At 39.2% G+C, this 15,819-nt stretch overlaps 1 protein-coding gene and 1 long non-coding RNA gene across 9 annotated transcripts in view; one reads left to right on the forward strand and one right to left on the reverse strand.

The window, feature by feature from the left end:
• The window catches only part of SLC4A4 (solute carrier family 4 (sodium bicarbonate cotransporter), member 4), a 345,530-nt gene that overhangs the window by 115,241 nt on the left and 214,470 nt on the right, over positions 1-15,819 (forward strand). For 7 of the 8 annotated variants that reach the window (XM_015567926.1, XM_015567925.1, XM_006769914.2 and 4 more), the window contains one exon: positions 7,383-7,518. In XM_015567926.1, coding sequence (XP_015423412.1) covers positions 7,383-7,518 — 136 coding nt within the window. Of the gene's footprint in view, positions 1-6,904; positions 6,944-7,382; positions 7,519-15,819 lie in introns of those variants that run through there. The other variant, XM_006769916.2, reaches the window with a different exon arrangement.
• On the reverse strand, positions 496-12,188 carry LOC107184113. The gene is made up of 3 exons (XR_001514932.1): positions 11,831-12,188; positions 7,545-7,548; positions 496-506 (listed from the first exon to the last, which is right to left on the reverse strand). It is a non-coding gene; the product is annotated as an uncharacterized LOC107184113 (long non-coding RNA).

Here is a 15,819-nt window from a genome sequence, read left to right on the forward strand (position 1 = left end):
TGTCAGCAACAGGAATTTTGGAGCCCTAAGTCTTCCCAAACTTTTCAGATCATCACATTTTTAGCCAGCAGGTGGACACTGGTCAGGGGTAATCACATTGATGTAGGACCCTCCAGGAAATTCTACAGCTAGAACAAGCAAATCCCCCAAAACAAAACATTTTAACAAGAGAACAGAATAAAAAAGAGAAAAGAAAAAAAATCAAGGCAGAGGCTCTATCCACAGGGCTTCTGTTCCGACAAATGTGATAGGATTAATTTGAAATTTCTTTCTCTTCCCTCATTTCCCCGCTCCCTGTCACTCTCTCTCTCATTTTCCTCCAGGTTTGCTTTTAGGATGAAACTAGGTTAGTTATTACTTAGAATCAGAATCTTTTCATCTGTAATGAAAGTTGATTTTCTGATGTCCTCCTCGCCCCCAGTTACTGAAGTGAAACTGTAAGGATTTCATTATTTTCCCCTGTTCTTTTATTGGCTGCTTCCCAGAATGTAGGTTATCTTTGTGTTCTCATTACGGAAGCTACTTAATTCACTGAAGTAAGTAACACATGCAGAACTGGTGGCTTTTTTCTTCCCTACCTTACATATTTTCCACACGTAGGGGCTCTGAAGGCCAGTATCTGTGAGAGCTTTCTTTCTTAGAAGCTAGGTAGATTTTACTAATAAGGACCAGCAATTTTTTAAATGAATTAAAGCCTTCTATTTAATGACTATGTAATGCTGATCATCATCCCACTTTTCAGGTAGGGAACTTGAGACTCAGAAAGGTTAATTAACTTGTCTTAAGTCACACAACAAATAAGTAACAGAGTTTGGATTCAAACTCTGGCAGTTTGGCTCCAGTATACTTTTAATCTCAATGAGATGTTGTGTCTTGTGTTTAGCCCATTTACCCATTTGATCAAAAGTTATGGGACCCTATCCTGTTTGGCTCAATGGATAGAGCATCAGCCTGCAGACTGAAAGGTCCCAGGTTTGATTCAGGTAAAGGGCACATGCCCGGGTTGCAGGCTCAATCCCCGGTAGGGGGCGTGCAGAAGGCAGCCAATCAGTGATTCTCATCATTGATGTATCAATCTCTCTCTCCCACTCCCTTCCTCTCTCTGAAATCAATAAAAATATATTTAAAAAAAGTTATGGGAACAAATGAATTCTTGATGCACTTCATTAGGGGGACTCTTGCTCTGCTTATCTTTGTGTTAAGAATAATGCTAGGGCCCTGGCTGGGGTAGCTCACTGATTGGACTGTGGGCCCTGGCACCAGTGGGTTTCTGGTTCATTCCCATGCCCCTTTTGAGGCATGTGCAGAAGGCAACCAAATGATGTTTCTCTCTCACACCAATGTTTCTCCCCACTCTCCCTTCTCTCTAAAAATCAGTGGAAAAAATATCCTTGGGTGAGGATTAACAACAACAAAAAAGATGTTAGAAATTGGGAAGGGTGTTTTGCTGGCCACAGAGGATGCCCCTCCCGTAGGTGGATATTTACAATACAATTGTTGTGGCTTCCTATGTGCTCCTAATTCCTAGGAAGCTTAGGAGAAAAACTGGGGAAAGGAATTTACTAGAATAGCAAGCTACTTTATGACACATGATTTTGGAATTTTATTCCAAAGGGATTGTTATATTGGTTGCTTAAAGGCTGTATTTAATAAATAAGACAACTTAAGAAAGGTGCTTAGCCACATGCAAACGAATGAAACTGAATTAGTTTGTCCCCATGTGCAATACCTAATTCAAAATGTATCAAAGACCTAAATATAAGACCTAAAACAGTAAGTTACATGGAATGAAATATAGGTACCAAACTTATGGACCTTGGTCATAGAGAACATTTTATGAACTTGACTCCAAAGTCAAGGGAAGTAAAGGCAAAAGTAAATGAATGGGACTATATCAAACTAAAAATCTGCACAGCAAAAGAAACTGACAACAAAACAAAGAGGCAGCCAACAAGATGGGAGATGATATTTGCAAACAGTAGCTCCAACAAAGGTTTAATTTCCAAAATATATAAAGAACTCATAAAACAACACCAAACAAACAAACCACCCAATCAAAAAGTGGGCAGAGGATCTGAAAATACACCTCTCCCAAGAAGATATATGAACAGCCAATAGATATATGAAAGGATGTTCAACCTCATTGGCAGTTAGAGAAATGCAAATCAAAACTACAGTGAGATACCCACTCACACCTGTTAGAATGGCCATCATCTGCAAGACAAGAAACAACACGTGTTGAAGAGGTTGTGGAAAAAAGGGAACCTTCATGCACTGCTGGTGGGAATGTAGACTGGTACAACCACTGTGGAAAGCAGTCTGGTGATTCCTCAAAAAATTATGAATGGAGCTACTATATGACCCAGCAATCCCTCTTCTGGGTATATACCGAAAAACTTGAAGTCATTTACTTGCAAAGATATATGAAAACTTGACGTCATTTATTTGAAAAGATACATGCACCCCTATGTTCCTTGCAGCATTATTCATGGTGGAAACAACCAAGTGTCCTGCGATAGAGGACTGCATAAAGAAGACGTGGTACATATGTGCAGTGGAATACTACTCAGCCATAAGAGAGGCTGAAATAGTGCCACTTGTAACAACATGGATGGATCTTGAGAACATTATGCTAGACCAGTGGTCAGCAAACTGAGGCTCATGAGCCACATGCGGCTCTTTGCCCCTTGAGTGTGGCTCTTTCACAAAATACTGACTTCTGCGCATGGACCACGAAGTTTCAATAGCATTGTATGTGTGCACCCGCACATGTTATTTTGTGGAAGAGCCACACTGAAGGGGTCAAAGAGCCGCATGTGGCTCGTGGGCTGCAGTTTGCCGACCACGGTGCTAGGTGAAACAAGTCAGACAGAAAAAGCTAAGAATATATGATTTCACTCATATGTGGGATATAAAACTGAAGCTCATGAACATAAGCAGCAGTGTGGTGGTCACCAGAGGGAAGAGAGTCGGGGGAGAAGGGGGTCCTAATATACGGTGATGAGAAGATTTGACTTTGGGTGGTGGGCACGATGCAATATACAGATCTTCTAACATAGAAACCCACATCTGAAACCTATATGTTCATATTGGCCAATGTTACCCCAATAAATTTAATAAATAAATTTTTAAAAAAGAAAGGGAAAGATGCTTAGATACAGTGCCTAGAGAGGACGACCAGAGATATTGTTGCATCCTTCTTCCAGTCCACTTGGCAGAAGTCTCAGATGAATTGCTGTCTGATAAGCAGTGAGTTGTGTTTTCCTGGCTGGAGAACACCAGACTACAGAGTAATGTCTGTGGATTCGAGCAGAGCAGATAGCGTGCTGTCTGGGCAGGAGCTTCTGTTCTTTAAGTAGGAGAAACATTGACTCTTCCATTGGAGGTTGGGACAAACCCACATCACCTCTTTCAGAAATTTAGAAATTGACAAAAATTGATTCTCTAAACATAGACTTGCCCCTTCTAAAAGCTGGTTCTGACTCAGGGATCTTGGAAGTTGAATGTTGATGAAAATCAATCAAATTTGTCAGTCAGTTGTAGAACCATTGTGATCAATAACTACATTACCAGTAATGTGAACACTTCTCCTCAGAAGTATTGCCCAGATCCCAAATGCTGCCTGTCATGTTTAATCCTCCCCCCCCCCCATTTTTGTGCTGTCCCCGATCCTCCATAAAAATAATCACACATTCTTTTTCTTGACTGGAAAAGCATTGCAAATGTTTTTGCACAAGTTCTGGAGCTTTAGATATTTTTCTACCAGAGATGTTAAGAAATTTTAAAGCCCTTTTTTTTCTAATTACAGAAGTAAAACATCTTGTATCCTGTGCTAATATGTGTTCAATTACCTTATGTTTTAAAATTGATTTTTACAGAGAGAGGAAGGGAGAGAGAGAGAGAAACATCGATTGGTTGTCTCCCAACCTAGGTATGTGCCCTAACCGGGAATCGGTATATAGGACTATGTTCTAACCCAACTGAGTCACCCAGCCATGGCTTAGTTACCTTATTTTAATGTTTTGCAAACACACTTCATAAATATTTTTTGCTTGCTGTTTAATTTAATTAATTGGCTAATTAATTAATGTTTGCTTCCCCTTCTACCATGTAACCTTGATAACAACAGGGATCTTTTTGTCAAGTTCTTCACTTAATTTAGAGCCTGAAGCAAGTCTATTAGAACATAGATAACAGTCAGTAAATACTGATGAATGAATGCATGAGTGAATGTGCACATTCAGAATTAATAGACAAATAAAAGGAAGAAAATGAACATTTGAAAGATGTATATACAAGCATCCTTGCTTTTGCAGGACTGTAAAACTGACTATGCATGCTGAAGGTATGCAAAACAATCCTAATAATCAATGAGAAAAGTTACTATTGTTCTTTGACTTTAAAAAAATTTTCCAAATCATTAAGCTCTTCTTCCTTTTGGCTATAAAGGCATAGGGAAATAAGAAAGTAGTAAAACTAATATTTATTTAGTACATGCTAATTTCTAGAAAAATTAAGATGAAAGGGGGTGATTCCTTTGCAAAATCTCATCAGAAGGAGTTTGAATAGTACTTGCTTTCTTGATATTGTACAACTAATGAAATGGAATGAGCATCTTTTCTATGCCCAAATTGTCATAATCCCTCCTAATTTGAATCAGCTTCCAACATTTTATCCTCTGTGCTTTCCATGTCAAGAAATGTCTGTGAGAGTTTCTTTAATGTGAAGTGTTTTTTTTTTTTGTTTGTTTGTTTTTTGCCAGCACCACTTCCTCTGGGACATTGTTATCATTTTGTTGCAAACACTTTCCTGTTTATGTTGACCAGTAAGCCTTCACCGAGTTCCTCCACTAGAAAACTAGTTTCTCAAATGGTCAGTGGCAGCATTGCCTGTCTATGTGCCCATGACCAGCGAGATCTTCTATGCCTCCATTTACATTTGACTACAGATTTCACTTCCGGTGTTATCACCTTTTGTTTCTGTGCAGTTCTTTCATCTTTGTTGGCCAACTCTCTCTTTTGAGTATCCATGTTGTATGAATTTATCACGGGGAGATAAGAAGGTAACACAACCACACAGTATGCTTTTGGTACATGAACTGGATAACAAATGTGTAGTAACCAATCACTGACAGACTTTGAAAGATGCACTATGATTGGTCACTGATCAAGATGCACATATGTTATTTACATAGTCATTAATTGTGGACTAAAGAGGTAGCAGTGAAGTTTGTACTTTATGTAATTGCTCACAGTTCATATACCATGCTAACTAAAATTTGTACTGTGTTGTTAGGGGAAATTTAACTAAACTGTGAAATTTCACACACATTGGAACCAAGCAAAGTGAGGACTCCCTTAATTCCAGACTATTTTATGTACATATGTGTATTTTTTTCTTCACTAAAGTGGAATCACTTTATGTATATGAATTGACAATTTTATTTATTTATTTAATATTATGTATATACATAAAAAAACCCAATAATCTTAACTTCATGTTTTAAGACTATGGTATTTTATTTTATTTTTAAATATATTTTTATTGATTTCAGAGAGGTAGGGAGAGGGAGAGAGAGATAGAAACATCATTGATGAGAGACAATCATTGATAGCTGCCTCCTGCATGCTCCCTACTGGGGATTGAACCCACAATTTGGGCATGTACCCTGACCAGGAATCGAACTGTGACCTTCTGGTTCATAGTTCAATACTTAACCACTGAGCATCACTGGCTGGGCAACTACATGGTATTTTATTGAACAGTTGTGTTATAGTTTATTTAATCAATCTTTCTTTTTTGGACATTTTGGCTTTTTCTATTTTCCTTAATTATAAAATTGTGATGATCACCTGTAGCTAAGTCTTTGAGACAACGACTGCTATTTATTTGAAATGAATGTCTTTCTAATGATCGAATTGCTGGCTCACTGGACTCATATACTTAAAAATTTTTTTTATTGATTTCAGAGAGAAAGGGAGAGAGAGATAGAAACATCAATGATTAGATAGAATCATTGATCAGCCACCTCCAACACACCCCCTACTGGGCATTGAGCCTGAAACCCAGGCATGTGCCCTGATCAGGAATGGAACCATGACCTCCCCATTCACAGGTCAGTGCTCACCTGCTGAGCCATACCAACAGGGCTCGACACATATACTTCTAAGACATTTCCATATCATTTCAAATTTCCCTTCAGAGAGTGATGTTTACTGTTAGGCTCCTATCAGTGATAGAAATTTTCTAAATCGTTGCTGATATTAGACATTATCATTCCTTTTCATTTTTGCCATTTTTATTAGGTAAAACATTTTAATAATTAGTTTTGAATACTAGTTAGGTTGAATATTTTTATGAGTTTATTTGAGTAAATACATTTTGAGCTATGAAATTTTATTCTTGTTCTCTTTATAATAGTTTTCAGATGGTATGGGGTTTTTTTTTTAGGTTATTTGAGTACATACATTTTTACGCACACGTGCACACAAAACAAGCACACACATATATATTGGTGTACCTGAACTACATTCATATGTACGTACCATTCTTGGGATTATTAAGAATATCTGTGGGCCTTAGGTTTGTAACATAGCCATCAGTTTCCAAATGCTATCCTTTAAAAAAAGAGAGAGAAGAAGAAGGTGAACATGACTCATGACCTGGAGGAGATGCTAGTTAATTTTTTATTATGTTATTTTCAGGAGATGGGGTCAAAAGGAGCTAGTAGGGCATTCAATTATGTGCTTGAGTGTGTTGGAAATCCCTCCCCCCTCAGGTGTACAATATTTTACTTGGGCTTGTTTTTCAAGTGCATTGAAGTGAGACTAAATATTTTTGGTGCTCCATTATGTAAAGAAGAGGCCCATCTTGTTAAATATTCCTTCATCAACTTTGTAGTTAGCCTGTAAGGACATGGGCGTTAGCATCGGATAGAGGGAAGGTAGGTGGGAGGCGGGCACCTGGGCGAAACTGAGGATAGGGGTGCTCCGTTGTCTCCTCCCACTGTTGTGGAAAAGTGACTGGATCAAGCTTGTTTCTGTCTAATCATTTTGGATGGCTCATAAATGGGGAAGGAGAGAAAGTCATGAGGTTGGACCTCAGCTCATCTGAGGGCTAAAGGTTCTTTGTCACACACCACACAGAACTGGAGCGCTGTCCTTCCGGAGAGTAGTGGAGAGCTGAGATACAGTTTAGAACCAACGGAAGAGAGAAGGGCTTTGGTTTCTTTTTGTCTCGAGGTTGAGGATAAGCAAGGAAGATGTCCACTGAAGATGTGGAAGGGAAGCCCAGCAGCTTTGGGGACGGAGGAAGAGCTCAGAGCTACACGTTCCTCAGGGTGGTGCAGCCAGTGTTTAACCGCAGTATTTTCACTTCTGCAGTCTCTCCCGCCGCAGAGCGAATCCGATTCATCTTGGGCGAGGAGGATGACAGCCCAGCACCCCCTCAGCTCTTCACCGAACTGGATGAGCTGCTGTCCGTGGATGGGCAGGAGATGGAATGGAAGGAGACAGCGAGGTGAGGCACGGTGGATGTTGCAGTACTGACCTGGGGGAACAAGGGTGGGCAAGAGAGTTGAGTGTGAATGAGCACCTTTCTCTAACCTCAGCACTTTGAATAACCGATGAGCATGGTGTTGGCTGGGTTAGGGAATTAAACAATTTTTCTCTTCTCTTTCACATTGACGTGATGCTGGACACCCTTTATTGTACTGCTAGAGCATCGTTTCACTGATCCGTATTGCTATAATTTTAACCCTTACGAAGAATTAATAGTAAATCTCCATCCATATGCTACTTATTAGTGAAATATTTTAAAGATAAACTCAATTACCCAAACAGGATATGTGCCCTCACTCTCCGCATGTCAAAATATCTTGTGAGATGATGTTTGATTTATTACCCATTCCCTGTTAGGGAGGGAGGTTGCAAAGGCAGTAACTGGTACCAACAAACTTGCTACTATCCCAAGTAAAAACCTCTCATCTTTTTAAATATCCAGTGAAAGTAAGGAGAAGGTTCACCCGAACTTAGAGTTTAGAGACCTGAGTTCTATTTCAAACTCTGTGGCCTGTTAGCTCAAAAACAGTTTCTCAGAACTTTGATTTCATTATCAATAGAGTAGATAATAATGCCTACTCCATATAACATGTATTCTGTATAAGATATATAACATATGTAAATATAATATTATACAATATGTGTCTGATTATTTTATATAAACACACATGTATGTATATAATGAAATTCTTTGTAAATTGTTAAAGCACTGCATAAATATCCAAGTTTTTATTAATTTCATGATAGCAGAGCTTTTCTTTCTTTCTATATGTAGATTTAGTTATATATTCCACTCTAAATCTTTGATGACATACAACATGTACATAAGATAAAGACTGATATAATGCAGATGTTGGTCTCTCATTGCCATCATCACAGGGAGAGTCAGTATATTTCACTTTCTTAAACAGAATTATGTTAAGATATGCCTTTTATAGTCTGTAATTTAATTAAAACCAGTTAAATTGAACCAGTGTGTTTTGAATGCCCGGTATAGGTCAGGTACTATTTTAGGTATTGGGAATGCAGAAGTAAATATTTTTATTATTTGCTCTTTTAGGGCCTCTTGACAAAGATATAATCATTGTCTCTTATTCCCATTCTCAGTACCAATAACCTGGATATATAAAGTTGTCCATAAGTGTACTTTTAGTTCATAAAACATCCTGCAAAAGGAGGCTTTTGAAGCAAAAACTTTTCTTAGTACCTGCATTTCATTCTTTCTTTACTTTCTTTCTAACAGAAAAAGAATGAGAGTTGTACTGGTGCAATCTGAATTAAGTGTTGGGGAGATTTTGGTTTAGCCTTGGCTCTGTGTTAACTAGCTGTTTAGCTTCGGGCGATTCATGTAGTCATGTCATCTTCCTGTGTTTGAGTTTTCTATTCTATCAAATGAGGGTCATATAGGGTTACATCCTCTCTAACATCATGCATATTTTAGAGCTCTAACATTCCACCCATGCTGTATATTGGTGTAGCCAGCTGTGATTAGCAGACATATTTGACTCTTATTTTTATCTTAAAATTCTGTGAGAGTACTTTATATAGATTAGAATTCAGGTATAGCACCCTGTTTTTCTTTCAGTCAAGTGAAGGCTACACTTTATTTTCTATGACCCCTGGTCCCATAAATGTGGAGAGATCACAGTTCACTTATAGGTAATAAAATGTTGAGAGAGGTGGATATCGCATTTCCCTTTAAGGTTGTTAAAGATTAAGATGGACTTGATACTGTATTATCTATAAAGACTTTATTTCCTTGGGAGCATATGTGTCATTTTGATGATGCCCTTGGTTCCTGGGAGAAGGGGTGGGAGTATGCCAGGTGTCAGAGGGAAGCTGTCCAGGAAGAAACATACCTACATGTAATCAACACCCTATGACTTCTCCTATATAGGACTTGCCACAGTTACTGTTAACTATGAATTAATCATATATGTGATATTATTGTTTTGGTTTTATCTCCCTCATTACACTAATTCATATGAAGGCAGGGATCACCATGTCTGTGTTTTACTACTGTATTCCCAGTTCCTCGCTATACCTGGTACATAATAGGTCAGTAATATTTGTTGAGTGTGATTAGTTGAGAACTGATTGCTTTATAAACAGCTCTTCTACATAGTCTTTCTTAGAAGTCTTACTGGATCAAAATTGGAGTTCTGTGATAATCCATCCCTGATTGATAGATAGCTGACTGATAGACCCAGGGTACCAAGCACATCATTGAGAAAGCCCAGAAGAGGGCTTGTGTTTGATGTTTCAAACTGATTCATCAGTATACTGATGCCATCTGCTTTTAGTTCTCCAGTCCAGACTTCTTGCCTCATTTGACTGAAAACAAATGGTTGGCCCAGCTGGTGTGGGTCAGTGGTTGAGTGTCAATCTATGAACCAGTCATGGTTCTATTTCTGGTCAGGGCCCATGCCTGGGTTGTGGGCTTGATCCCCACTGTGGGGTGTGCGGAGGCAGCCGATCAATGATTCTTATCATTGATGTTTTTCTCTCTCTCTCCCTCTCCCTTCCTCTCTGAAATCAATAAAAACATATTTAAAACAACAACAACACACAAATGTTTGGATGGCTAATGAGCATCTCAAAAAGCATGTCTAGAATGAAGCTTCTCATTCATTTACTTCAGATAAGCTCCTCCTACAGAGTTCCTCACTACAATGAAAAACTCCATTTTTGTAGCTGCTCAAGCCAGAAACATAGTAGTCTTCCTTGACTCCTGTCATTCTCTGCACCCCTTACTTAATCCTTTGGCAAATCCTATCTATTTATCCTCAAAGATATTCAGATATTCAGAATCTCACCATATCTTATATTCAGTATTGCCATAACCTGGTCCAAGCCACCATTATCTTGCAAATGCTTCTTAACTAGTCTACCTCCCTGCACTTGTCCCACTCTTACCTCCCTCATAAATCGTCCACCATGATCTCTTAGACCTCATCTGCTTCTTCTGTTCCTCTTGTTCGATCTGCTTGCACCTCACTGGCTAGTCATGCTTCTGTGTCACGGATTTTGCATTTGCTGTTCCCTCTGTCTGAAATGCTTTCCCAGCCACATCCCCACGGCTCATTTTCTCAACTCCTTCAGGTCATTATTCAGACCTGACCTTCTCAGTGACTGCCCTTTCTAAAGTGGAAACATCCCCCCAACTCTCTATCCTCCATGCTCCATAATTTTTATCTTTAGCACTTACCAGCATTTAGCATTTTGCATCTATTGTTATTTTCTCTTTCTAATAAAATTAAAGCCCCCTGAAGGCAGGAATTTTTGGTTGTTTTGTTCACCACTCTGCTTCCAGTGCCTACAACTACCTGGCACACAGTCTACAATCAAGACATCTGTGCTTAGAGAACAAGTGGAGAAATAGGACCTTGATTCTTAGTTTATTGCTCCACCTAAATCCTGTTGGGAAGTTTTGAGGTGATTGTGCCTCCAGAAGTTATTCAGGTTTTCAGTAACTTCTACTTCCTGTATGTTTGCAGCAATTTGACTGCCATTTATTACGTCATTTTCCAGACATGACCGGGGTTCTTTTTCCCATGAAAAGCTCTCAAATCTACCAGACCAATAAAAGTGTTGTGCTTAGAGGGAATTCACTTTATATATGAACGTGCAGCATGGGTATTTTTGTGGCTAACCTATAAAATTAAGAAACCCCAATTGACAGATTATATATTCCATAGAGAACTAACCTACCAGACTTCTTCAGCTTAATATAGTTTCTACTGTTCATATCCCCTACCCATTTTAGTACTCTCCCTTTTAATATTCTATACTTTTCATTTGACTAATGATTTGATAGCACCAAGAATATCCTACATTGAGTGTCAGAGTTACTGTAGTTTCAGGAAGTTCAAGTTAGCTCTGTCTCAAAAAGTAAGGAGGAGGATTTCATTAGTAGGAAAAAATATCCCCCTTTAGGTTGTTGGATTCACAGTAGTCATGTAAAACTATGAACAAGGGAAGCTTTTATTTATATGAAATTTGAAGTGTAGCCAGTTCTACCACCTTCATTTTTCACATCTTTCCCCTGCTCTTCCCTTTCCTAAAAGTTAGAACTTTAAATTTTTACTGGCTCTTCCAACAGAGTTCAAGTTAAAGATTGTGCAAAGGGTGGCATGATGAGACCTAAGAAGACTACATGGTCAGTGGAATGCAGAGAGCACTATGTGGTTTTTTTTTCTTTCTTCTTCTTTCAGTACAAGACTTTTATTGTATCTTTATAATATAGCAAACATCTTTATAATATCGCAAACAAGTGTGACAAATCATTCGGCATCTTGGTGTTTCTATGGCTGGACAACTTAGATCTTATTCATCAGCCTACTGAACTGGCCCTTTTTCGGAATCATAGATACTATCCAAAAAATTTCTGATATCCTTGTTTTTAACTGTTGTGGCTTGTTGAATCAAAGCAGTTGAATTTGATACAAGTTCAGTGTCATCTCCTTCAAGAATCAACTCATCTTTCTGGGCTTGAGATACTGAACAAGCAACGCCTGACCTCATCTGAACTCTGTGGATGTATTTTTCACCCAAGAAATTTCTAATTTCAACAAGAGAACCATTCTCCTGAATAACGATGTTGATGGGGAAGGGACCGTACACAGACCTCATCTTGTAATGCAATGGTATTCATCCTCACAGCAGATGTGTCAACAAGCGAGAACACTGTGTTTTAAAGAGCACTCCTAAGTGTTAGGGCGTTAGGATACTGACATTTAGTCATGTAGCAGTAATTGCAATGAAATATTTGATATTAGGGAACAAGCCCATGTTTCTCATTAAGAATTTCTAGGAGCTATGTTTTAGCTAATGGACTCATGAAGCAAACTGGTAAAGAATAAGCCATGGTCCAGCTTTGGTGACGGCCCCTCACCAAACTCTGTTTCTTTGAGTCAGTAATATCTCTGCAGAAATCGTTATTGGCTTTCACTTTTATTTCAGTGACTGCTCAAATGGGCAGTGTTGTAAGTGGTGAATGTTACAAGAAACTGTGTTAAAGTTCACTCCCTCAGTGTCTCAGTGGGTAAAAAGGAAAGGCATCACAAGTTTCAGCAAATGAACAAGCCAACAAAGGGAAAGGGTGTTGGTGTTTCCCTTCTGTTGGGAGTGCACACAGGAGCACCCGCTCGTTCCAGTTTGCCCTGCAGACTGACCTACGTACCTCCGGAGAATCTGATTTCAGGGCCTGGCCATCAAACAGAGCCACGTGCACTGATCCTGGGGCCCTGGAGAGAAACTGCTCCCTTCCCAATTGACATTGACTTTGCTTTGCAAAATTCCATTGGAGACCAGGTTTATTGTTTCTGTAAGAAAAAGGCTGAAGGAAAGGAAATTTAATCACTTTATAATTCAATGTAGTTACAGCATACAGATAATTTCATATAAATATGCATAAGTATAACTTTATGTACCTTTTATACATACATGTAACTTTTATAACAACATGCATAGAACTTTTGCAATAACTTTTACAGTTGCTCTATAAATTTAAGCATTCTCCTTAAAAACATCACTTATCCCAGGTACACACTAGCACTAGCTTTTTTTATGTGATGAGGCAATTACTAGTTAGCAAGAAATTTTGTTATCATTTTAATAGTTTTATGAAGTTGGACTATAATCTAAGGCAAAGGTCATGTCAATTTTCCGCAGTAAAACTGGCATATTTTTAAGTTAGAGGTCTTGTCTTTTCTTAATTATATTCGATCATATGATTGGAAAATTGCAAAATTCAGTGATTCCCAGTGAGTTTTCTATTTCTTCACCAAATGAGTTGAGTTCTGTTGTTTGGCAGTCACTCAGAGTGTGTTACACTGCAGTATGCTTTATCATTGTTCTTCTAAGACCTTGGAATAAATAAACTTCACCTAATAAACTCCTCTTCCAAGGTTACAAGTTTTGTAATTGCAAGCATTTAAAAAGCCAACTTCTGAAAATAATTTTCCTATAACATGTCAAGTACTAGGCAGAAGAAAAAGTGAGAAACACATTGCAGATACATGATTATTCATAGCTACTATGAAGGGTAGATGGTGGCTTTTAGTACATTTAACAGGAAGAACATCTATTTTTTACCATTGTAATTACATGGTACTGAAGCACCTTTACAAATTCATTGGCTGAACTTTGGTACCTTGGCCTTAGTCTTATCCTTAATGGGTTCTATCTGAGTTGAGTAGTTTTCAGTGTTTTTTTTTTTGTTTTTTTTTTTTCAAATTTGTCCTTGATATGTGAGGAGGATGGACATAGCATGTGTAGTTTCTAGAATGAAACTCCCTGCCAATAATCTGTTTAAATGGTAAACTTAGTTGATGCCTGAAAGCATATGTTGGAAGTACCTTGAACAATCAATTCCTTGAACAATTAGAGCAATACATTTTAAAGAAATTTAATAGTACTTATTCCAGAGTTTCCCTTATGCTGTTAGCTGTGCTAGGATATGAGATTATCACAACATTCAATATTTACTGAACTCAAAATGAAATAGATGCTAAACTGAACTATGAGATAATACATATCCCCTGAGAATGTGGATTCTAAGGAGCTGGCTAGTTTGAGACTGCATTTCATTCCTCTACTAGAGGCCTGGTGCACGAAATTCGTGCGCTATAGGGGGCGGGGTTCCTCAGGCTGGCCTGTGCCCTCTTGCAATCCAGAATCCCTCAGGGGATGTCCAACTGCCGGTTTAGGCCTGATGCCCCCTGCGCTCACCAGCCATGAGGATGGCTCCTGGATTAGCGGCACTCCCACAGGGGAGCACACTGACCACCAGGGGACTGCTCCTGCGTTGAGCATCTGCCCCCTGGTGGTCAGTGCATGTCATAGCAACTGGTTGTTCCACAGTTCGGTCGATTTGCATATTAGGGTTTTATTATATAGAATTGTTATATCTTGACTTAAAGACCTGGTGTCCTCTAGGAAGGTGAGTAATGCTATTCCATAAATCCAAGCTAATTAAGATTTATGATTTTTAAATATACTTTAAAAACTTGTTCAAAGTCATATTGAAGTCCAGTGTGGTTGCCTATAATATACACTATGGAAAGGAATGAAATAAAAGATCAAACACAGAAGAATGCAGAGGTTTTTACTCCTTTAAAAATTTTTAAAATTTAACTTATACTGTTTAAATAGTTGAGGATGATAGTAAAATAGAGCCATTGTCACATGCTGTATCTAAGTGAGGCTTAGTTTTCTCTCAAGAAATGGTTTTGGCAATATAAATTTATGGCAGATAGAAAAGAGGGGGACTCGTTTAGTAAAGATTAGCCGTAATTGAAGGCCGTATAAAACACTTCCCTTCACGGAGTTTCTAGCTGACTCATGTCATTCATCTTGGGCTTAAATTCTATGGCCAAAGATTCTATTCCTCAACTAATAAGAATACTTTTAGGAATAAAAATAAGGAGTCACTACAGTCTTTAAAGATGACATAATTTTATGTAACCCTGTCTTGATTTCATATACTATATAATCTTCTAACCTCTACAGTCTTATCTTGAGTAATAACTTATAACATCAAATGTAAATGTGACTCACATAGTAGTTGCCAACAAACATGGTTAGAGATTCTGTCAGCAAGCATTAAAAGATAATACACCTAAAGTTAACCAATGTAATATGCTCCATAAAATGATTACTCTCAAAATAACCCCAATTACCTTTTATTGTTTTGGCAAATTATACGAGTATTATGTAAAACTAGGGGCCCGGTGCACGAAATTCGTGCACTGGGTGTGTGTGGGGGGAGTGTCCCTCAGCCCAGCCTGCCCCCCTCACATACTGGGAGCCCTCAGGCATTGACCCCCATCACCCTCCAATCACAGGATCGGCCCCTTGCCCAGGCTTGACGCCTCTGCCAGAGGCGTCAGGCCTGGGCAGGGGACCCTCATTTCCCCCCATCACTGGTTCTGCTCCCAGCCCAGGCCTGATGCCTCTGGCCCAGGCGTCAGTCCTGGGCAGGGGACCCCAGACCCCTCCGATTGCTGGCTCTGCCCCTTGCCCAGGCCTGATGCCTTGGCCAGAGGCGTAGACCCCCATCACCCTCCAATCACCTGATCGGCCCCTTGCCCAGGCCTGACGCCTCCGCCAGAGGTGTCAGGCTTGGACAGGGGACCCCCATCTCCCCCTGATCACTGGCTCTGACCCCCGCCCAGGCCTGAGACCTCTGGCCCAGGAATCATGCCTGGGCAGGGGACCCCCATCTCCCTCTGATCGCTTGCTCCACCCCCTGCCCAAG

This window comes from Myotis davidii, unplaced genomic scaffold (genome assembly GCF_000327345.1).
Source record: "Myotis davidii unplaced genomic scaffold, ASM32734v1 scaffold284, whole genome shotgun sequence".
NCBI lineage: Eukaryota > Metazoa > Chordata > Mammalia > Chiroptera > Vespertilionidae > Myotis > Myotis davidii.